This window comes from Eleutherodactylus coqui, chromosome 2 (genome assembly GCF_035609145.1).
Source record: "Eleutherodactylus coqui strain aEleCoq1 chromosome 2, aEleCoq1.hap1, whole genome shotgun sequence".
In the NCBI taxonomy this organism is placed as follows: Eukaryota; Metazoa; Chordata; class Amphibia; order Anura; family Eleutherodactylidae; genus Eleutherodactylus; species Eleutherodactylus coqui.
In genome coordinates this window covers 229,644,319-229,669,856 of record NC_089838.1, presented here as the reverse complement: position 1 = coordinate 229,669,856, position 25,538 = coordinate 229,644,319, and the positions used below count along the sequence as shown (strand labels likewise).

At 40.9% G+C, this 25,538-nt stretch overlaps 1 protein-coding gene across 1 annotated transcript in view; it reads right to left on the bottom strand.

Moving 5' to 3' along the window:
* Window positions 1-25,538, bottom strand: part of MYO5C (myosin VC) — a 116,951-nt gene that overhangs the window by 29,417 nt on the left and 61,996 nt on the right. Inside the window, exons 19-29 of the mRNA XM_066592589.1 lie at window positions 19,683-19,894; window positions 18,634-18,799; window positions 15,842-15,988; window positions 11,160-11,324; window positions 9,551-9,644; window positions 9,371-9,434; window positions 8,581-8,761; window positions 5,306-5,399; window positions 1,992-2,055; window positions 1,694-1,774; window positions 242-422 (exon numbers count right to left, since the gene is read on the bottom strand). Coding sequence (XP_066448686.1) covers window positions 242-422; window positions 1,694-1,774; window positions 1,992-2,055; window positions 5,306-5,399; window positions 8,581-8,761; window positions 9,371-9,434; window positions 9,551-9,644; window positions 11,160-11,324; window positions 15,842-15,988; window positions 18,634-18,799; window positions 19,683-19,894 — 1,449 coding nt within the window. The remainder of the gene's footprint in view (window positions 1-241; window positions 423-1,693; window positions 1,775-1,991; window positions 2,056-5,305; window positions 5,400-8,580; window positions 8,762-9,370; window positions 9,435-9,550; window positions 9,645-11,159; window positions 11,325-15,841; window positions 15,989-18,633; window positions 18,800-19,682; window positions 19,895-25,538) is intronic.

Below are 25,538 nucleotides of genomic sequence, written 5' to 3'. Positions count from 1 at the left end.
GTCGCGTCAGAGGAACCATAAAATGCAGATAGTTTGCTGGTGACATTTAGGGTTGGTTCGCTTCTTCTTGTAACATTTACAACTTCCTAGAATAAATTCACCGAGTGATTTATACTGTAAAAATGCAGACTTTCACAGCGCTACACACAGGTGTGACCTGTGACACTAAAAGTCAACCATAGTGACATCATCAGACTACTACACACAAAGAACATCCATTACGGAATTATTGACTTCACACCTTATTCTCAGACATCAACCTTGTAATCTCTTGTCTGAGGACGCCGTTCGTTTCTTTTTCTTCCTTCAGTGATCTTTGGATATGTTTGATGTCATCGCTGAAGTGATTCACTTTGAAATTTAGCAATTCGATTTCTTTTTCATAAGCTTCCTTCTGGGTGTGAAAGTGATTTTCTAGTATTCTAGAAAATAAAAGACACAACAATGTACATAGGCAAAATATGTGTATTAACAGTTACTGAGTTCTATGCCTCCTTAGCTCCAATATTAGATGAAATAATGCACATAGTATTTGAGAGTATATGCTATATGATCCATTAAAATAAATTAAAAAAATACTCAGAATGCTTTAACCCTTTCCAATCCACTGTCTGACGTCTGAAGACATTATGATTTAAGGCTGTACAGCTCCGGTGTTGCAAGACGTCCGTCGGGGTTCTCTTACTGTAAATTGCCAGCCTCTCTGCTGTCGGAGCCTATCCAATGTGTCACCTCATGCAGTACTGGCTTTAGCCAGCATATAGCGCCGTAGTATAATGGCAGAAAAAGAGTAAGCACCCTAGGAAAACCAGGATACAAATTGGACTGGAAAGGGTTAAAGTAATAATATATGAAATGATCACATTAGCAATCCACCACCACTCCTGTTCTAGCACTTCTTGGGATCCGCAGCTGATTTACTTACTTTCTGATTCCTGCTGACATGGATATGTAATCACTGCAGCCAATCAGTGGCTGTAGGATATCACTGCTGCGGTCAGTGATTGGCTGCAGTAGTTAGATATCAGTGTCAACAAGGAATAAAAAGTACAGAGACTAGCGGAGAGCCCAGGAACGAGTGTGGCAGTGGATCGGTAAAGTGATAATTACTTATTTTATTGTTTTAAAGCTTTCTAAGCACTTTTGAATCTTAGTGCACCTATTTATCGTTTATTGTGCTGAAAACAAATGGGAACTTTCTCTTGCATTGTATTTACCTAATCAAGTAGGAGCCACATGTGGTTTGCCCAAAGAGTAAGTCATAGTACATTGACATCAATGTACAATCTGTGAGGCAGCTATATAGATGACCGTGAGTAGAAGCAATCAGTCATCATAATGAATATTTTTCCAAAAATGCTATTAATTCAAATGCATTTGGGCTTTTGCTTAGAAGCAGACACTGCATTAAATGGGTACCATCATCCCAGGCTCAAGAAAAAAACACAGGTCCAGGTTTAGGTCTGGAAGAGATCTATAAGTGGGGGGTTTTGCTGCTTCAGAGGTGGTCGACATTTTGCATGTTTTGTTAATTAAAAAAAATTCCTGCAACTTAAAAAGAATAAAGTTGCCCACGAACAGAGAAGATACCGTAATTTGTGTAGTGGCGCATACAACAGTGATGACCTGTAGTAGAGTATAGTTATACAGTAAGTCCAAAGAGGCCAGGGAAGACTTCTTCAGAATATCCTACCTAGTTGCTTTTTTCAAGCCTTCATATGCAAACCAGAGTTCTCCGTCTTCATTTATATTCCCCAAGTCCTCTTGAGCAAGTCTACACAAGCCAGTATGATAGAAAAGACACATCATCAGCTACACATGTAAAGAAAGCTTCAGACACTGAACTGAACTGATCCTTCATGGTGAGAAATTTCCTTCATACATATATGAGCATCCCATGACAATACATAATTTCCCTATGGATAAACATCTATAGATGCTCGGCCCCGATGTAGTAGAACACCATATAAATGTGGTAGAAGGTTTGCTACCTGTTTTTTACATCTTCAATTTCAAAACTGTCCAGAAGCTGTTTGGCCATTTCAGACATCTTCTCTGCAACAAAAAAAGCACAAACCATTAAATGATAGTGTACATAAAATGAGTTTGAACATGTAAAGAAATACACGTAGGAAGATCACATGACCACTACAAATTACAACAGTAGTAATATGAAGCCGTCTTCATATTATCAAAGTGTTTCTGCGAGTGATATATGTCTAATTTACATGTTACATATCAGCACTCAAACCCCCGAACCCACCACTTTTATCCAAACCAGAAGTTTAACCCCCAAACCTAAACTTACATTAGACACGATTCAGTTAGATCAATATAATAACCAGACCCAAAGTGATGCCCCTTCTTAATATAGTGAGCAGGCTGGGGTCTATGCTGAGCGGTACAAGTCTAGGGGTCACACAGTAAATTGAGCAATTGATGGCAACTGACTACATACAACCAAATATTCCCCGAAAATAGAGATGCACAGTACATTATGGCCACATCAACACTTTGCATACTTCTCTTCTGTTCCACTATAGTAAGAGTAAAACAGAAGAACCGGATCCATCCTGTGATGGAACTGAACAGCATTGGGAAGGCTGACTAATGGGGCAGAAGGTCTCCAAAGTGAACATTGATAGAACAATGTAGGTGAAGGGGCTTTTACACGGGCCGATAATTGTTCGAATTCCTACGATCCAGCGAGAATCTAAACGATTTTTGTTCATTGCAAATGTCTACCCCGAATGAAAGAAGTCATCAGTTTCTCGTTTCTCGTTCAGTTTCTGCATGCAGAAAGCCAAACAATGAATCGGCCCATGTAAACAGGCAGTTCACTTAGTAACGACTACCTGTTTACCGTGAATGGAGGCGGATGGGCCGAAACAATCCCCGACCCACTCCACCTCCATTCACTAGCGATAATCTTCCTGCGTAAAAGCATAGGGACGATTATCCCTCTGCCTGCCAGGTTGTCCTGTGTAAACACAAGGGAAGTTATAAAGTCAGATCTGTAAGGCAGAAGGACTACCATAATGCCCTCCAGCATTTTGCTGGATGAAATAGCACAGCATTCTGTGATTTTGGACCTAAGCTGGAGGCTCCGAACAGGGTGTCAATATAGTCTTACAGTATTATATAACTGAGTTGTACTATATACATGCTTTGTCGAAAAAAATCAAGCATCTAGAATGAGTCGTTGTTTTGTTGTAAAACTCAGCAGACAGGCCGGTATGCAAATGATGAGAGTTGGGGTGTGATTAGTTGAACAGTTTTGCCTCCTGAGGCCCTAAAAGTGGTGCACTCTTGGCCTATAAAAGGCTCTCAGAGGTTACTTGTGCGTAGTGGACCCCGTTTTCCGCTTGTGTAGAGCTTGTTGACCACTAGACGCCTTTACAACGCAATCAAAGATATTTTACACAGGTAACAGAGTATGAGAGGGGCGCGTTACAGGAATGCAAGAAGCTGCATGGTTGTTTTGACGAACTGCCCACCACCTGGGCCGTTCTGATCAGACTGTTAGGTGTTAGGACCAGTGGATGTATGAGGGCACATACACAAGGCAACCAGGCTCAGGACACCCTCGACAGACCACCAGTAGAGAAGATCATCTGATCGTCCTACAAGGACGAGCAGCTCCAACTCTTTCATTGCCATCTAGAGACAGGTGGCACCATCGTTACAGGCTCCTGTGTCTGTCGGAACAATTTCCAGGCGCTTGGCTAAAGGTTATTTGGTCTAACAGTGTCCATTACATGTATTGCCTTTGATACCCACCCACCGTCGCCTCTGTTTGCAGTGGTGTCGTGAACAACAAAACTAGACTGCTACAGAATGGAATCGGATTGTCTTCAGTGACAAATCCAGGTTTTATTGGGGTACTAATGATGTCTGTGTTTGTGTCCAGAGACCTAGGGCTGAGCGCCTGAATCCTGCCTTTGCTGTGGAGTGGCACACTTCTTCCACTGCTGGTGTGATGGACTGGGGGGCCATTGCATATGACAGTCAGTCACCTCTAGTAGTGATACAAGGGACAATGACAGCTCAGCCATATGTTCAGGACATTGTGCAGCCACATGTGTTCCTCTCATGGTGGCTTCCAAGAGGCATTTTCCAGCAGGATAATGCTTGGCCGTACACAGCAAGGGGGTCACAGGAATGCCTCCACAACATTGTCACACTTTTGTGACCTGCACAGTGACCAGACCTATCACCAATGCAACATATATGGGACCATATAGTACACAAACTTCGAACGTCTATGACTTGGCACGATCTAGAGGCTCAGTTACAGCAAATGTGGACAGATATGCCACAGGATACCATACAGAACCTGCATGCCTCCATGCCCACCCATATGACATCTTACATTCAAGCTAGAGGCAGTACAACAGGGTACTTGAGCCTCCATGCCCCCCGTATCACATCTTGTATCTAAGCTAGAGGCGGTACAACAGGGTACCAGAGCCTCCATGTCCACCCGTATCACATCTTGTAGCCAAGCTAGAGGTGGTACAACAGGGTACTAGAGCCTCCATGCCCAGCTATATCACATCTTGCACACAAGCTAGAGGCAGACCAACAGGGTACTAGAGCCTCCATGCCCGCCTGTATTACATCTTGTATCCAAGCTAGAGGCGGCCCAACAGGGTAGTAGAGCCTGCATGTCCACCTGTATTACATCTTACATCCAAGCTAGAGGCAGACCAACAGGGTACTAGAGCCTGCATGCCCACCTGTATTACATCTTACATCCAAGCTAGAGGCAGACCAACAGGGTACTAGAGCCACCCTTCAAGGGTTCAATTATCCTTTTGCTTTAATACTGTAATCAGTTACTTTAATCAATGTTACAATCACACATAGAAAGTTTCATTGAGTTACGACAACTTCGAGGAGATGGATTTTTTTTAATGACTGTACATCAATGTAACAAAAATGTTTATTCTCATGGTCCCAACAGGCAGCAATAGTATCCAGAAATGTGTTTGTGATGGTTCTTAAGGCAAGACTGGAAAAAATGGCAGGAAACAGGCCAGAGTACATTAACATTTGATATTATGGTCTTACTTTCTGGGCTGTTGTGTAATGATGTGTATGGCAGTACAAATTCTGATTGGCTCCTGGATTTCTGTAACCTTCTGCAGGATTTTGTCCCTCCCAGTATAACTCCTGGGTATAGTATTATAAGCAGTGTTGGGCACGCACAGCAGAGGACAGTTATGTGTTCAGGTTATATACTGGTTCTTTGAAAGACTAGTTATACATTATATATTTGACAATACATTAACACACATTTTACCTCGCATTTCATGCTTCTGTATCTGAGTCTGGTTGTCAGACTCCTTTAACTGAGTTTCAAGATCTTCAATTTGAGTTTCAAACCCGGGGATTTTCTGGGTAAGATATGGATGATAATAATAGCATGTAATAATCATGTAGTAATATAACATTTCTTTTTTTGTGTGTAAAGTCAGAAATGTGTATTTTTTAAAGTTATAAATAAAGAATAAATGATAGAAAACGTGGTTCCATATAGAATTGCTGAATATTTCCACAGAAATGATTTCGCAGGGATTTAGCACTTTATAAGCCTGTCAAAACATGTGGAAAAATGTGATACCATCCATCATGATAAAATCCATTAGTGAGGCAAGGTAATATATATTATATTCTTTCAACAATAGAGGAGACACTGCGTATCAACGCTGTCAAGGGATCAAGATTTCACATCTGGCTTAAAATATCTGACACCTTTCGCTAGGCATGTAATGGCTGCCATGCTATCATGTGAATATTTTGTGCCAAAAGATGGCAGAGAACCGTAACCCCTTAAGGACGGGGTCCTTTTTTCCCCTTTTTTGTTTTTTTCCTCCCCCTTTTAAAAAAATATAACTCTTATTTAAAGAGGTTTTCTGTGGAAATACTATTGATGACCTATCCTCAGACTTACGCTCTGACCTCTGTTATTGCGGTGCTGACAGCATGCGCCCACTCAGCTGATCAGTTGGGGTCCTGAGCGGCGGATTACAGTCGATCAACTATCGATGATCTATCCTGAGGATAGGTCATCAATAGTAGTTCCACGGAAAACCTCTTAAACCATTGATGTAGATGTCTGAGGGCTTGTTTTTTGCGGGACAAGTTGTATTTTTCAGTGGTACTATATAATGTACTGAAAAACTTTAAAAAATTTAGAATTGGAAAAAAAAACTAAATTCCGCTATCTTTGGGTGCATCTTGCTTCTACAGCGTACAAACTGCAACAAAAATGACCTGATAACTTTATTATATGGGTCAGTACGATTACCATGATACAAAATTTATATAGTTTTTTTTTCTGCTGCACTGCTTTAATTTTTCCCAAAGTTATTTTTAAATAATATTTATTATTAATGATTTTATTTTTAAAATTATTTTCTGCCTCTATCTTCTTAAGATATATGTTTTTTTATTTTTCTGTCTACATAGTTGTGCGAGGGCTCATTTTTTTGCAGGACATCCTGTAGTTTCTTTTGGTACCCTTTCAGAGTCCCTACAACTTTTTGATCACTTTTTATTACATTTTTCTTGAAGAGAAGGGTATCCAAAAAAGCGAATTCTAGTGTTGTTTTGTTTGTGACAACATTCACTGTACGTGGTAAATAATGCGATACTTTGATATATCTGAGTTTTACACATGCAGCAATACCAAAAATGTTTTATTATTTAATTATTTATATTCTTTTATTATAAGTATGGCAAAAGTTGTTTTCTTTTAAACTTATTAATTATTAATAAAACTTTTAAAAACTAATTTTTATATTTTTTTAGTCCCCATAGAGGACAAAAACTTGCGATGCTTTGATCGCTCCAGCAGTATGATGTAATGCCATAGCATTACATTATACCGCAATCTCACAGGCGATCTATCAATCCATATCACAGGCATGTATAGGCAATATGCAATGGCAGCCCTGGGGATTTTTAGAAGGCAACAAGCGATCTTATCGCAGGGGGTAGTGTGGACCCCGAACATCGACCTGGGCATTTAAATGCTGCTGTCAGAACTGAATTTAAATTCAGAATTGAAATGTTAACAGCTCTGATCAGCGGCGCTGCTTATCGGAGCTGTTGCGGGAGGATGTCAGCTTTAAGAAACAGATGGCACCGGCATTGCATGGAGGGGGATCGACTTGCAATCTCCCTCCATACATACGCCGAACCTACAGGACGTAACGGTACGTCCTGTAGCGCTAAGGGGTTAATACATTTGGTAGACGTTACAACTCCTCTTAGCCTCATTCCCTTTTCCAAATAGCTTTTCAAAGCCATCAAATAAGCCTGAATAGTGTCTAATAAATCTGTCATAAATTAAGCTTGTGTATTCTGCTTCATAAATCTAATATTTATGAGAAAGCCAGATATCTGACGTAAGATAATACATCATAACTTTTCATCAGGATACGTGATAAATGGGAAGAGGGTTTTCTAGCATCTATTTATAACATTTGGAATGCACCTTGCATCCTGAGAGACTTTCCCTGTGATTAATAACAGGAACTACTAAGTGCAGTTCCTCATAGAGGACAAATACTATTACTCCAGTCTGAGCCCTTGCTATAGTTCATTTTAGGAATACACTGGCCGATTACAGCAGCATACTGCATATAATTGGCACAGATAGGCAGCTCTCCCCATCTTCCTCTATGGGAGAAGCAACATTGGACACATTTTCTAAACCCTGGCACATTACACTTATACATGTCTTACCTGCGCATGGCACTGTACAGTGCTGAAGCCCAAGTTGTACGGATAGTTTATTGGGATCATGTTGCTGACATTTGGCTAATGCTACCATGTACTGCTACCAACATAATCATATATTAGTGATTTTAGACATGCTGATATTCTGCCGGCACCACAATAACTCATGGCTCACATCATCAACCTATCATATGAAGACATAAGAACTGTCTGTCGACATATCAGCTTCAACATGTCGAGTCAGGTTTCTCCCGATTTGGATAGCTCCCTTAATTAGCTGAGGCTACGTGTTATGGATTTTCCTGAAAGCAGCGCAATGCAGTTATGTAATATGTAGCATATCATCTGAGTATCAGGAATACACAGGCAGGCAGTGACATCATTTGTTTCTATATGCGATGCTGAGCTGCTCAAATAAATAGTCATCCTGTAATACCAGGACAGAACAAAGTCCATTCTGGGTTATAGAGGGGAGTCCTGAGTAGGAAACCCCAGTCTATAACGTCCATATACCCTAATAGGGCATACACAGCCATTAAGTTAATAATAAAATTCTTGCCATCCGTAGCCAACACTACTAGTAAAAGGACTTTACTGCACATCGATTTACACCGCTTCAACTGAACTACTAGCTGTATAGGGCGCCCCCTAATGGTGGCTGCAGGCTTCTTCTCCTGAATGTCACAGTTCCTGCACCCTGGAAACTTTAGTACCTGAGAAAGGTCGAATCTTGTTCTGCTTTACAAATATAGAACAATGTGCAAGCAAGACACTTATTCCGTATTCTGTAAAGTAGTAATAGTAGGTAATGGCGGGTGAATGTAGATTTACCTTTGCTTGGTCAGACAAATGAGCAACTTCTAGTTTCAATCTATCACTGAGTCTTGTTTGCTCCTCTATTTGTAGCGTCAGTTGCTTATTCTTTGCTTTTAGAGCCTCAATTTCATCTTTCAGTTCCTTTATCTGTTTTTCATAGTCCTTTTTCTGCATTTCAAACTGTTTTTCAAGCCCCCTGCATAAATGGTATAAATAAGAGAACGAACTGAGGTAATTGGCTCATAAGGGGTAATAATGTGGGTAATAGTGGAGGTACATCTGCTTAGCTGGCGCTTGATTCACTACTAGTAAGAGTAATCACTTAGAGAAAGAGTGTACAATGCACAGTGAAGAGGAGTCTCCCTCCATGTATACCATATGTACATAATATTATTTTACAGGGATGTGATGTGGATATGATTCGACTGAAAATTACTGGCAGATTAACCTTGTGCATTTAAAAGGGGACTTGATGTCTTTCTGGAGAAGAAGTATATTACAGGATATAAATATTAGGTTAAGTGGCAATCCTGGTATACAGGCAGGTAGGAACTATTAGGGGTTGATCCAGGGAACAGTCTGATTGCCATTAGGGAGTCGGGAAGGAATTTTTTCCCCAAAAGGGCTAATTGCCTTCTGCTCTTGGGGTTTTTTGCCTTCCTCTGGATCAACACAGTAGGATAGACAGGCTGGACTAGATGGACAATGTCTTCATTCGGCCTTACATACTATGTTACATTGTTGTAGTTATCGATTTAATGAAAATAATTGAACGTGTATACTATATGTAATGCATTGTACATACACTCTTTGTTTGTCTTTCTTCTCCACATCAGTAAATAGCTGATTTGTGAGCTCATCCATTTTATCTGCAAGGATACAAACAATTACATATATACAACAAAAGTATGCAATTGACTAACTACCTATATGTCTTTCTACCTACATAAAACTAGAGAATGAAGTGGAAAATGCAAACCCTCACCCTTCATGTCTTGAGTCTTCTCTTCTAGTTGGACTTCCAACCTCTGCTTTCGCTCCATAAATTCAGCATTTTGAGCTTGAAGCTTTGATATTTTCTAATAGGACAAATACAGTTTGCTGCAGTTTTCAAATTTGCAACATCTTTAAATAATACACAACAATCACATTTGTGGGTTATTTACCAACATTTAGAGTTGAGTGAAATGAAATAGTAGAACCCAGTGTGGGGCTGAGCTGTGCTAAAAGTTTGGTTCAAAGAAAAGCAAAACCTTGGAAATTTCATCTTGGCTGAACCCGCTAAAAAACATAGAAAAGAAGTTTAAAAAAAAGGGAAAAAAAGCAGGAAAAGGAGAAGAAAGAAAAAAACTGCCTGTCCACAAGCGTTGCAGTATCCCACGGCGGATCTCCGCTTTCAGCCTATCTGACAGATAGGCTGACAGCGGAGAATCGCAGCAATTCAGCAAGCTATGATTCTCTGCTCATGGACAGGGGTGGAAGCGCTTTCTATAGCAACGTTATGGAAAGCTTCACTGCATTCCCCGCGGCCGGATTATCGCCGCGGGGAACACAATGAAGATACGCCCCTGGACAGGCAGCCAAAGAAGAAAGAAAAATAAGGATGAAGAAGGTGAAAGGAAAGGAAGCAAAAAGAAGAAAGTGAAGAAGAAAAATTATATTTTTCCTTCTTTCTTCATTAAGTTTGCCTTAAAAACAGCTCAAATGTACTTGGATATGCTCCCAGGTTACCTAAGAGTGTTATAGACGGCCTTTATGGTTGAGTTTTATACACCAGTTTTAGGGGTATTAGTGAAATTCCAGTTTAGTTTGAAATAATGCGACCCAAACAACACTTTTTGCCAAAATTCAGTGAACTGGCTGAACCGAACCTTTGAAAAGTTAGCTCATCATTACCAATATTCAAAAGCAAAATGTGAGATTCTTCATCCCAAATGTTACATGGGGCAGTTTGAGAATTTCAAAGGGACTATATACAGAAGCAATTATTAATATGTCGCTTGCTGATTATATAGCACCAACATATTCTGCAATACTGTAAACAGATGGTTATCGCTCACATCAGTCCCTGTACACAATAGACATTCTCATCTCCCTTACTGAGACACACAGACATACTGTGGACAATTTCAGAGGAATTCTAGTAAAAACATTAATCAGTATTTTTGGGAAATAACGAGAGAAGCCAGTGGAAGCTCACACAACCACAGGGAAAACACATAAATGCCATGCAGATGTTGCACTGCTTAGATGTGAGCCCAAAAAATAGTGATCCACGGTGAATCACTGTGCTGCACGGGTTGTGCTACAATGGACATTTATCAATTATGCACAGAATAGGTGATAAATATCTGATCACTAGGGGTTCCAGCACTGGGACTCCCACTATCACTAGAACGGGGATCATGGACCCCCATCACACCTCACAGGACTGCAGTAAGGAGTTTAAATGGATCAGCAGGGCAGCATGCATAATGCCGGTCCACTAAGTATCTATAGCACTGATGGAAATAGTGCTGCACTAGGTGATGATCTCCATCCTGTGCGGGACAGTGATACTGTCTGTCTCTACAATGAGAACACGTAGCACACACCTGCTCAGCCTCATCCTTGTATTTCTTTCCTTTTTCCTCCTGTAACTTCCTCTGTGTGAGAGATTTTTCCAGCTCTGATTCAACTTTATGGAGTTTATCGACATCATGTGAATGAACAGCTGCTAGACTGGTTAGTCTTTCCATCAGTCCATGGTTTTCCTTGTTCTAAAACAGAGTGAAACATAAACGTTTTATTCAGTCCATACATTAACAAGGTCCAAATTTTGACCTCAATTTGCCCCAAATTAGGACATACGAGGGACACTAGGCCAAATACTACTGTGTGATGTATTCATAAAAAGGAAAGAGTGGTGGCAAAGAAAATACAATAATGTATCCTTTTATTCCACCCTACAACAGTAGCTGTATCTATGAGCCGCATACTGCTGTAGAGGCTGCTTCAACAGAATACGCCAGTGCAAAGGACAGTGATATCTCAGATACCAATACTATGCCTTTGTGTCCTCTTTGTCCTTGCCTAATTCAAATTGGCAACATACATTTTCTGCTATTACATTACTTTGTATTGACACTTCTTGTCTTCTAACCCCTTAGTGACCAGGCATTTTTTCCGTTTTTCCATTTTCGTTTTTTCCTCTCCCCTTTAAAAAAAATCGTGACTCCTTTATTTATCCATTTTTTGCAGGACGAGTTGTATTTTTCAATGGTACTATTTGATATAACGTAATGTACTGAAAAACTTTTTAAAAATTCTAAGTGGAGAGAAATGGGAAAAAAAATGAAATTCCGCCATCTTTCGGTGCGTTTTGTTTCTATGGCACACGAACTGCAACAAAATTGACCTGATAACTTTATTCTATGGGTCAGTGCGATTACTAGAATACCAAACTTATATTGTTTTTTGTTTTTTTGCTGTACTACTTGTATTTTTTTTAAATATATTAAATGTTTTAAAATTATTTTCTGCCAACATCTTCTGCGCGCAATAACTTTTTTATTTTTCTATCGACATAGTTGACATAGTTTGAGGTGTCATTTTTTGCAGGATGTCCTGTAGTTTGCGTTGATATCATTTTGGAATACATACAACTTTTTGATCGCTTTTTATTGCATTTTTTTCTTGGTGACAGGGAGACCAAAAAAGCATATTTCTGTTGTTCTTAATTTTTTTTTTTTCAGACGACGTTCATCATGCAGGGTAAATAATGCGGTGGATCTAAGTGCTGCTGTCAGAAAAGACAGTGGAATTTAAAAGGTTAGCAGTCCCGATGAGCCACGCAGTTCATTGGTGCTGTTCCCGGCGGGTATCAGCTGTTGCCGCACAATCGCTCTTCATACATAGACATCCGATACAGGCTGTCAAAAGCCGTATCGGCGGTCGTTAAGGGGTTAAGAAATACTAATTTACTTAGGCAAAGCATAGCGAGTTTTCAATTGGAGTCATTTAAAAAGTGCTCCTGTGTGAATACTGCTGTTCCATACTTGTTATGGTGCCTCCTGGTGTTCTCAGAGCCCCCATCTAAGGCCGATTTCACACAAGTGTATTACAGGTGAGTTTTGGGTCAGGAGAACCACGGTAAGGCTGGGACACTTGTTTGTATTCCGGACACATAAGTGCGCCCATAATACACTTGTGTGAAACCAGCCTTATGTGTCCAGTGCTGGAGAGAAGAAGGCACTACTGTTGCTCTGAACCTTTTGACTGGTCTGTACAATAGCAAGAATCACTCCAGTCCCTGTGTACAAGAGGATCTGGGCGATGGGATTGAGTTACTGAGCATGTGTGACCACCAGTACTGTATACATGATGTACCTGTTCTAAGAGGAAATGACAAGATCACCAGGGGGCGCCATAACAACTATGGAATAGGAATATAAAAAGACTCAGGACCATTTTTTTAATGATTCCAATTAAAAACATGTTGTGTTTTGAGTGAGCCATCAGAGTAAATAAATATTTGTAGGGCAACTCCTTTAAGAACCAATTAGTCTGCTTAATACTAACAATTACTGCAAAGGATCTCAAGCGTAATTATCACATTCCACACTAGTACTGAATGTAATTAGCATCCATTACTTAAATGCTGCACCTATTGCTACTAACAAAATACATTGGCACTCGATCAACCAGGAATTAATGTCCTCCAGCACTTGTTTCTAGCACAGGGCTGTGCAACAAAAATAGCAAGCTGCCGTGTTAGCCAGAAAAATCTATGTGATGGTAAATAATCTTGTATGAAAAAGACAAAAGTGTTATAGGGGTGACTAGCCAGAAGAATTATATTTGCAGCTTTTGACCGCCTGTCTCCATTCAGAGCAAGGCTCACAAGTGAGTGATCTTCGTTCACTTGGCCTGTCAAATCCTGTGTGTTTACACAGGACAACAGTTGCCTATAATCCCTCGATTACTTGGGTGACTGTTGGCCCATGTAAAAGTACACTTCAGGTAAGCGTGGCTTGCTTACCTATCTTTTCCTCTTAACCTGGCAATGGAACACAGAAGGAGACTTCCTGCTACTGCCGACACCACGGCAGAGGGAGATCCAGGCTTCATTGCATGCTAATTCAGGGTTCACACGCCGCAGCTTAATTCAACGTTGCCACCCAAGATAGTGCAGACATCTGCAGATGCCAGTGAGAAGACCCCAGTGGGACGAGCCCAGGGGGACAAGCCTGTCTCTCTACCTCACTACACAGCTCCGATGGCCAGACAGCAGCTACTGGTGCCATCGCTTCTTCTCCTCTAGTGGATGAGGTAACTGGAGGCCTGGAATCCTCCACATCCTCACCATTTATGGCACATGCACCTGTCCTATAGTAGTCCCCTTGCACCACCAGCAGCACACACGCCTGTCCACCCAGACAGAGGGAAACTTTTACTTCCCCTACCACAGTTGATGATAATTGAGACTGGAGGGTCTATCTTAAAGCTCTTCTAACCAAATGAGAAATCGACAGTCTATTTAATCCTATGGAGGCTTGCCACAAATGGAACATAGAGTTTTTGCAGGAATGAACACATCATGTGGGCCACCGTTTGTCAGTGGTTGAGAGTGCACTGCAACAGATATTTGTCCAGCTTGATGTTCACCAGAAGGCGCTTCAGGCACATTCTTATCAGATTTCTGACATTATTAGCCACTTAGATGACATAGAGAACCATCACAGACGCAATAACAATCTTATACGTGGCCTTAGCAAGGAAACTGAACCTGAGCAATAAGAACAGTGGGTCCAAAAATACTTCAGCGATCTAAAGCAGAGGTGTTCCGAGGAACCTATCGAAATAGATAGGATACATAGATCACTGGGACCAAAATCATCTGCTTTCTCTCAGCAAAGAGATGTTATTCTTGTATTAATTTCTTCAAGTATAAAGAGGCCATTTTGAAAGCGGCCAAGGACAGGGATTCCTCCTCATTTCAGGGTACTATACTCCTTGATTTGGCCAGGAGAACCCTTTAGCTGTACAGGGCCCTGAGACGTCTACTCCCTGCTCTATGGGAAAAGGGAATCCCATATTGTTGAGGAAACCCTGTTCACCTCATAGCTAAACAAGGAGGCAAGTCAGAAATCTTTAAGACTCTGGAAAACCTCCCTAAATTTCATGGTTGCCCAAGATTGCACTTCCAGATTGGCCCACTCCAGTTATGCTTCCCATTCTTCTGCCTCAGGAGAGGTGGAAACCCGCCTGGTCTTCTACATGAAATGCTGGAGGCCCTCGTTCTTCTCTGACCTGAAGATTTAGGAATGGAATTTTGCTTTTACTGCTGAACCGCAAGGAAACTGTCCTTTGGCCATGATTAATCTTTACATGTATCCTGTTGAAGTGGGCCTGGTGAACTCTAATTCATTCTTGCCCTGCTTAAAACAATATAACATGCCTTACTAACTTTGATAATCTGTAAGTCAAAGGTTCAGTTTGTATGCTTTTCATATACAGGCAAATTTCCACACCATATAGTGCAACCTACGTATTATTCCTGTTCTTTGTTACATGGGGCACTCATACGATAGCCTTTCTACCGTCACGTTGTCTGGTTAATTACTTACGTTTTACTATTTTATCCTTATCACTTTTCTCACCCAATTAAAAGATCTAATTTTGATCCTCTCTCCCACATACAGACTACAGGACTTAAGGCCCTTTTACACGCAACGGGGTGCTCAATGGATACCTTTTTATGGTGTGACCATGCTTCGGTATATGGTTTCTTGTAGGGCCCAGGATAAGACCAGATGTCATACTTAGCATCTTAATGATAATTTATTAAATAATGTGGTGTGCCTTGCAGATATCAAACCGCCATCAATAATTTCTTGGCTGACCATCAGTCGGACCCCACAGAATAACCCGTTTCATTATTGTATGGCATACTGTTGTAGAAATTTTTTGTGATGTCAGATTTCGAATAAATATTTCTTGAACCATAAAAATACCCTTAGGAAGTTACAGATTAGGTTGATGGTTGCCAAGTATCCATGTGCTACAGCTTCCTCTTTTTGGAAATGTTTTGGGTTCCGATCTCTATGTAGTATGATATTCAGAAGTTCACCGACTGGACTTCCCCTATTAATCCCTGAGGGTGGGGAACTTTCAGAAAACTCTACTCTGAACATCATGCTGACTGTTGAGCTTTTGGAAAGAGCTTCTATTTAATAAAATAACAGTTAACTGTAAACCAAGTATAATAGCATCAAGTCCAATGCAGCTCAATTACCTGATCCTCCAGTTTCTTTTGCAGCCGCTGCACCCTATAGGACAACTGTATGTTCATCACAAATCGCCTGATGTTCTGAAACCTGCGTCGGGCCAGCCATGCACGTGCATACTTCTGTAGTATTACGGCTTTGTGCTCTTCCCGCATCTTCATGTAAGTAATAAGAAGGGATATATTGTGATCTTAATAATAATAAGCCATTATTACTGAGAAGTAAAAGTATAAGTGTAAAAAGTATAAAAAATGCAATAGCAATGTACTCTGGTGGCGATATAAGTCCCGCAGGGGAATCTGACCCTGTGCCCAGCCAGCATCCACGTGTACCTGCCTTCTGAAATCTTCACTGTACTGCGGATGCCCTGCACGGCGAGTTGTTCGACATGCGCAGTACAGATTTTTTTCCCGTGCAAAAATAGAACATGCAGAGTTTTTTCCTACACTAGAGGAAAATCGCAATTGATTTCCACTCATGTAGACTAAAAAACGATGTTCAATAGCATGTTATAGGCAGTATTTGTTCCGAAATCCAGAGGCGGATGCCCGCTCCGGATTCTGCAATGCAAATCCGCCCATTTCCTGACAGCTTAAGGCCACCAGTACTATGAGAACACATATCTTGTTCTGCCACCATTATTATACTATTTTATTTAACATTTTACATTCACTAGAAGATCTAAACAAAAATGTCATCATTAGCGCTAAATCACTGTCACTATTATTCATTTTCCCTTGCATACAATTAGCACTTCTGAACATACTTTTATTATACCGTGTTTCCCAGAAAATAAGACACTGTCTTATATTAATTTTGCCTCAAAAGAGACAGTGTCTTATTTTCGGGGGGGGGGGGCTTTTATATTTACCCAGCCACTGGCATCTGTGTCCCTCACGCTGGTCCCTGCGCTGTTGTAGTCCTCAGCGCTGGCGGGATTCTCTTCTCCTGGTAACGGGGCTTTGAGGGGTATTGCCTCCGGTAAGCGCTGTGATTGGTTTATCGAGTTGCGGCTCCGATTAGCTGGCGCACGATCCAATCACAGCGCTTACTGGACGCGGGGTATTCAAAGCCCATTTACCAGGAGAAGAGAATCCTGTCAGCGCTGAGAACTGTAGCCAGCAGCAGCGCAGGGACCAGTGCAAGGGACAAAGACGCCGGCGGCTAGGTGAGTATAAGCAGTAAGGTAAAAAAGCAACAATCACCTAGCCACCGGCATCTGTGTCCCTCGTGCTGGTCTCCAGCACTGACAGGATTCTCTTCTGGTGACAGGGCTTTAAATACCCTGCCTCCGGTAAGCGCTGTGACTGGATCGAGCGCCAGCCAATCAGAGTCGGCGCTCGATTAAACAATCACAGCCATTCAGTGATGTCATTCAATGAATGGCTGTGGATGATAGAGCGCCAGCTTTGATTGGCTGGCGCTCGATCCAATCACAGCGCTGTCTTACCGGAAGCAGGGTATTCAAAGCCCCGTCACCAGAAGAGAATCCTGTCAGCACTGAGGACTGCAGCCTGCAACAGCATCGGAGACCAGCGCGAGGGTCACAGACGCCGGCAAGCATTGCTTTTTTTTAACCTAGTGTAGCTAGGGCTTATTTTTGAGGGGTGACTTCTATTTCAAGCCCCCTAAATAGGGATAGGGCTTATTTTTGGGGAAACACGGTACATACATAATTGGGACACAGTAAGCACCCGCAAAGCGAATCCCAGTGCCTAAGTTTGCTATACCCCAGTAAGTCTGACATCAGATGTGGAGCATCAGAAAGAGAGTTTAATGAACTAACTGCAGTTATGCTTGAATGCTACAATTTCGAGTAGAGTTGGTCTTATAATGAATTGCATAAAGCAAATAATTTTGTGTCCCAGACAATAAAATGCACTGTTGCCCAAAATTAGACTCAATCTACAATCCCATAAACTAATTCAAAAACGCATGTCTATCTGAAACAAATGGAAACTAAAGTTGCCATTTTTTTGACAGATCAATTTGACAGTTCTGTGCAAAAATGGAAACTTCAGCCTCCGTATGTATCAGTTTGGCAGGTGTTTGCATCTGTTTTAACGGATCCTTTTTTGGTGTCAATTTTTTTACTTTCCTTCTAAGAATGCCCAAAAGAACAATGGATCACTGAAAGAAAACAAATAAAGGATACAAACGAAAGTATTTTGTTTTGCATCCATCTCCACAGACAATAATGAAAAAAAGTCAAGACTACTTTCTGTTAAAGCCCATTTAGACGCAACAATTTTTGCTCAAAAATCGCTCAAAGCCGTCTTTTGAGCAATAATCGTTGTGTCTAACTGCACTGACCGTGCAGTTTTTGTTAAGCTGTCGATACTATTGTTTCAGCTGTATTCCGCTCCCTGAAGACAGGCGAGCTATGAAGAACAGAGCGGTCCAGAGTATAACAGCCAGGCGCTCAGAGCGGAGAACAGCTGGATGCAGGAGACAAGCAGGGGCACCCCACTTGTCTTCTGCATCCCCCGCTCGGAGCGCAAGGTGATCACTCAACATTTGAACGATCACCTTGCGCTGTAAGAACACAACGATTATCGCTGAAAAAAAAAAAATAATCGTTGTGTCTAAACCAGGCTTTAGGTTTCCTTTTCTGGACAGAAAAAATAGTGCAGCAGACCATGCTATTGTTTCCATGAAAAAAACTGAAACGGCACGGAGCAGACATGAGCTGAGAAATTACATGGAAATATGTTGTTTTTCTATCCCAATGACGTAACAGAAGATCAGAAACCCCAAATGCGAACAAGGCCTTAGCCAAGGGTGCTGTAGATAAACTTACCTTGCGATACCTCTTTCTTGCCAGATACCCTCGTGTGAATGCTTGTATGGTAACAGTAGCTACTAGAATCAGCTGATATATGCGACGCACTAAGAAGCCTCTGCAGTGTTTCTGGATGATGATGGCAGCCCATGCGTGTTTAATGGCAGTTGCAGTTATGGCTTGTCTGCAGAGGAGAAAAAAGGAAAATTCACAAATTGGTTTACATTGGACCCAGGTAGAATTCTTATTGCTTTTATTCACACAATTCTCAGTATAAGTACTGAGAATTGAAAAAAAAGTATGCAGTAAAATACTGTACAGTATCCGATCACTGGAACGCAAGTCTCAAGGACTCTGCTCCTCCAGTGGTATGGAGGAGCAGGAAAAGTGGCAGAACCTGCATCCTGATGCCTCATTCAAAGGCTATAGGGCTGGATATTTAGTGGGAAAATTCCCTTAGGATAACCCTTATTTCCTTCCAAGTGGAAACCAATGGCATAGAATTGTGTATGTTGATATCCCTTCATACAGTATAGGGGAAATTTACTTTAACCAGCATTTCCAACGCAGTCTTACTTTTATTTTCCCTGGTGGTAGGTAAGGTAAAGTCCCCTGGTGCAAACACCGAGTCATGACTGACTCCTCAGGTGATGTCACATTGTGACATTTTCTTGGCAGACCATTTTTGCGGTGTGATTTGCCATTGCCAAGCTGGATACTCATTTTACCAACCTTAAAAGGATGGAAGGCTGAGTCAACCTTGAGCCGACTACCTGACCCACGCGAGGATTGAACCTGCAACCTTCAGGTCGGATAATGCACCAAATACATGCCTCTTCATGCATCTCGGCTCCTCTGTGTGCCTACACAGAAATGTACTCTGTACAATTCAGGCTTAATCTATGCCAGTTTCTGGTGTAAATTATACATAAATCTGTTGGTCTGGGTGGCCACGCCCCTTACAACAAGTGTGGCTCACTTTTTGGAAAAGTTGCAAAATGTTTACGCAAGTGTAAACTCAGCTTTAGCCATTTCTGTCCTTGAATCTAGCATTTATGCTGGGTTACCTCACAGCCCGTTGTCCCCTGAAGTACTGCTGTATGACAATGGCTGCATTCCGCGCACGCAGGAACTTCTCCCTCTGTACCCAGCCCCGAATGTTCTTCTGGATCATAATGCAGGCATTCCTCAGCTTGTCAGACCTTAATTTTTCTAAGTATGCCACTTGCCCAGCCCTGAAGAAGATTTTAGTCCTCCCAAATTGATACTGATTGGAATCCTGGAAATAGGGAAAAATCACATACATAATAAAAGAGAGCCATACTGACTAAATGTCACCAGCAATGACACATACAATACAGGGATTTTCTTAGGTAATGATCGCAATTGACTGATAGTTTTCATGTTCCTTTCATCTATGTCACTCATCCAAAATTACAAAAACTATTATGCACATGCCATTTTTGTTTGTTTTTCTAAAACAGACAGTGTGTGCAAGGAGTTTCTTCATTCATCCTCAGTTAGATTACAAGGTGGATGTCATTTCACGTGGAAGTACAGATAATGGCGATGGCTTGATTTCTATTTTGAAATGAACACAAAATATGTTGTTCCAAATTGTTATGCAGAATTCCATTTTTGAACACCTAAAGACATTCATATAATGTCCAACATAAATGTTATTTGCTGCATGCACGGATTATAATTTTGTAGAAAATAAGCCTTAACCCTTTGCAATCCAATTTTGGATTCAGGGCTTCCTAGGGGACTTTCTCTTTCTGCCATTATACAATGTCGTCATCTGCTGGCTAGAGCCACTACTGTGGTATGTGACATGCTGGAGGGGCCCCCGACAACAGAGGGGCCAGTAATCAACGGAAAGAATACCCTGCCGGACGTCTTTCGACATCGGAGCTGTACAGCCTTCAATCAGAATGTCTTTAGACGTCAGGCAGTGGATTGGAAAGGGTTAAAACCAAAAGTTTATATTTGCATCAGGTTACATATTGATATATGAGCACATCTTTGTTATGACTTGAATAACTCTTATCCACTGAACTTGTAACCATGTAGTTTCTGCTTGTATTTCGTTGGAGGATGCCAGTATTGATTGTGAGAGCTGCTTTTTTTTATATATATAATGATGCCCACACTCATATATCTTCCTTTTAAGGATGCTCTCAGATTCTTAATAGGATTGAGATCAGGAAATGATGGTAGCCAAACCCTGATTGTATCTCCTTTTATGCCCATAGCGGCCAATGTCAATGGTTTTCTTTGCAGCCTAGGATGGCACATTGTCTTGCTTTAAAATGAATTTATTTCTGAAGGCACTATTCTTCTTTTTATGGTAAAAAGATTAAATCGTGCAGAGTTCATTTTTACACCCTCAGTGACTCTATTGGGACCCATCATCTCCCTTCCCAATATTGTCCCAAAACATAACTCTGCCACCACCTGTCTTGTAGGAACTGGGTGGTTATTCACCAGCTGTCAGAACTTCATCCATCAGGACCATCCAGTGTATCACGGTAGCATGGCCTTCATCGGTGAATGAAATGGTTTGAAAATCAGTTTTCATGTACTTCTGAGCCCACTGCAAAGGCTCTTTGGTTAGGAACTACAGCTTTATGTACAACTGTCATCCTCTGGAGGATCCTGTATCCAGAGGTTCTTGACACTCCAGGGACAACAGCACTGTTTGCTGGTCACCAGTGGCAGTTTTACAGCTGCAATGTCAATAAGATTACTTTTAATAAGATTCATTTGTCTGGCACAAACTTTTCTTATCAAGCCTCTATCAGATTGTATTAGTCTGTGCTGTGACTGACTCACATATCGTTTCACAGTTTGATGATGCCTCTTTAGTTTCCATGAAAGAATCAACTGTTTTCATGCCTTTTGCAAGACATTGGACTGTTTCACGCTTTTCATCTTCAGATAGGTCTTTCTTCATATATTGAACTGTGATTTGCTTAATAATGTGGAGCCTTCTCTTTAAGTTTACTTTCCCTTTAACCAAGAGCACCTGACAATTTAATTAATAAATGTGTCTGAGACTGATACCACACATCTACAAGGAGATGAAAAATAACACAAACACTTAATTTTAAAAACTAAAACCTAAATACTCATTTTACTGAAATCCTATTAATATTTAACTTGCATGATAAATTGGAACACACTATAGTAGTGTATAGAATAGAGTAATTATTTGACTTCCTTTATCATAGGAAGCCCAGTGTGAAAGGCTTGCTTATAAGGCCAAGCTTACACTGGCGGAGCGGATTCTGCATGTGGGAGGTCCGCCCGGCGACTCTGCGTACTTTCTATTATTGTGGTAATCACGGCGGCTCGCTGGCGGTCATGCGCAGTATAGTTTCACTTTTTGGTTTATTTGTATTTCCCGTGACATCGCTTAGCGATGGCGCGGGGGTGTACCTGCAGCCTATACATAATGTTATTGCGTATGGGCTGCGGCTCAGACGGCCACCATGTGGATTCTGTGGCAAAACAGAGCATGCTGCGATTTTTTGTCCGCTTGCGAAATGTGCAATTTGTATCAACAAATGTGAATGAAAAAGTGAAAACGCATGCCTTTCAATGTGCTCGTTTTACAGCGGATCTCACGCGCAGAGTGCGATCGCGGAATCTGCAATCCAAATCCACACCGCGTGAGCCCAGCCTACATTGTATTTTTCGATACAAGGTTCAATTCAGAAATGAAGTACTAAGTACATGCCAAAGATGACAACCCTGGATATAAGGACCACCATCAAACGTGCTGGGACATTCTGTCCTCTTTATGTCTGTGAGGTTCAGTTTTCCTATAAAGATTTTCAATGGATTGAATTAACTTAATATGTCAATATCTGCATTGTTCTTGGCAATTAATTGAGGATATAGATGGTGATGTAAATTTATACAACGTCTCCAAGACAATACTGCACCTGATGGGGATCAGAAAGGGACATTGGAGCACCAAGCTCTGATCTTATCACATCTAGCAATTAGCCCAAAACAAAATGTATATATATATATATATATATATATATATATATATATATATATATATATACTGTACAGACGGCCTTCAGATATTTAAGCTACAGTAAACGGCCTTTCTATGTTGCACTTCTTGAAGTGTTCCATTAGGGAGCATTCATACGTTGCTGATTTGTTGTAGATTTTGGTGCAGATCTACAGCAGATTTCCTCCCTTCAATTTGAATTCAACTGCAAGAGTGAAATTTGCTGCTGATCTGCACCAAAATCTGCAGCAAGTCAGCGACATGTGAACACAGCCTTAAGATGTTGATAAATTGTATTAATATGTACCCCTACCCTCTAAATATTGCAGTAATTCATGACAAAACTACCATACACCAAATGATGAGCAGCTGGATTTCCTCTGACATTTCTTCTGTTTTACAACCCCTACTGGCCGCACAAGGTATTGCAGTCTAGCAGCAATCTTGAATTTATGTCACAATAATCATATTTTTTTCCATAACTGCAGTCGTTCATGTGATCACTCTCCTCTTTTCTCCTCGGTGTTTTAAAGGCCATCTTCCCATGGGCCGTAAATCCTTCCAAAATTCAGCTGGTGGAATTGATGCACAAATTCCAAAGTGCTTACAGTACAAGCCATGTGTGGAGGATTTGAAAAATCTGCAGCTATCCAGCATGATTGTTGCATGTACATGGAACGATACATTGTTTAGTTTTCTGCATGCAGAGACTGATTGCCGAACGAGAAGTGAAAGACTTTTCATTCGTTGTTCAGTCGGTGCATGCATTTACAATGAAGGTAAACGTTCGGATTCCCGCGAACCAGATTTCCGTGTAAAAGCACCTTTAGATCAGCGAAAAAGATGCAATAAATGATAAACTAGTAAATTATTGGTGATCTTTTGATCCTGGACAATAATTGGGAATAATCTAGAAGACTTTTTTATCAATACTTTAGCTGTATTCTGAAGTTACCTAGCAGCCAAACAGGTACTGCTAGCGCCGAAATGACGCTGGAGCTACATTGATTTACAAAGAAAATTGTGAATTTATTACAATCACCAACATAGAAGGGGGTTCTTTACTGTAAGAGCAGTGAGACTATGGAACTCTCTGCCTGAGGACGTGGGGATGACAAAATCCATAGAGGAGTTTAAGGGGACTAGATGCCTATCTAGAGCGCTATGATATTACAGGATATAGATATTAAATAACCAGCGGCGTTGTTGATCCGGGTCTTGAAGTCAGGTAGGAACATTCAAACGTTGATCCAGGGATTATTCTGACTGCTATTATGGAGTCAGGAGATTTTTTTCCCCCAAATGGGCTAAATTGGCTTCTGCCTTTTTTTGCCTTCCTCTGGATCAACAAGTGGGGGTGGAAACGGGCTGAACTAGATGGACATTGTCTTCTTTCGGCCTAACACACTATGTATTCACAAACACAAGCAACGTTTCAGCCCTCAAGAGGTCCTTCTCAAGCTTGGGAGTTAAAATGCCACATATGTGAATAAAATAAACACACCTTTCTTTGGAAATCCGAGTGTTGTGGTTAAGTTCTACATCCTGATGGTATTACTTGTGTGCACTGAGCATCCTGCTTTATTCATGTTTTACAGACATTGGGTTGCTGATCTTTTCGACAATTTCTGACAGACGCCATCAAAGACAATCTCCAGGGCGGCATACACTATGCCATGTGTGAATGGATTGTAATTTAGCTAATAGGCTCCAATCATGGTAAGGGAACGTTCACATGTCAGCATTAGGCCGGATTCACGCAAACATATTTGTGTGTGTATTAACACGTGCTATACGCAGAAAATAGAACCATTGATTTCAATGGATTCATTCACATATGTGCTATTTGGTGTGCGCAGATCGGTTGTGCAAAAAGATACGTACCATGCTCTATTTTCCTGCGCATTTGTGCAGGGAAAGAGAACATTTTGAACTCCTAAAACTATTGGCCATTTCAATAGCTGACGGCATCGGTGTGTTTTTTTTCTTGTGCACAATTGCGCACGACTTGCACGTGCAGAAAGTACACTAAAATACACTGATGTGTGCACAAATACGCAATGCCCATTGCACAAAAACACGTTGCAAAATTACATGAATGCTGGCAACAGTAGTCTGGTAAATGTGAAATGGTTATAGTCTACAGATCATCAAATGGCAGAGTGCAGCAGGACAGGAATTATTCAGTTCACTGACAGCAAGCAAAGATCTAGATAATGGTGAAGAGTTGAAGCACAAAGATCATTAGGATAACTTTGTATGCTAAAACGATCAGTTTCAATGTTCAAAATGATTCTTCAGAGATGACAATACATTATTTATGCAGTAGAGGAGCAACTTTATATATGGCAGGTTTCTTTAATTAATAGCATTTTTATAGTGTCTTGGACTGATTGCAGTGACACTACAAATATTTAAAGGCTATGTCCATCTTCCCAACTATTTTTGTGCCAATGCATCTAAAATAAAAAATGTGCCTTTGAACGGGTCTTCATGACACATTTCTTGCCATTTTGGTTACACAGCTCCCATGCATCTCAATAGTAACATACAGCAAAACCCCTGTATAAACTGATCCTGCAAGTTATACTTTAGGTCGATCAATCCCCTACATCCTGGTAACCTACTAAATATTTGTTAGCATAGAATGCAGAACAGATGGAAGAAAGTATGACTGCAGCATAAAGTTACACAAAGTTTTGTTTGTTGTCTATTACCATGGAGATGCATAGGTCTGCATAGAACGGTAGACCCAAAATGAGAGTTTTCATTAAAACCTATGGAAGGTTACTTAATTTTTCAGTTTAGCTGCACTAAGAAAATATTTAAAGAATGGTTGTGAAGATGTAAATAGCCTTTAAACATAATCAATTAATTCCAATTGCAACATCTG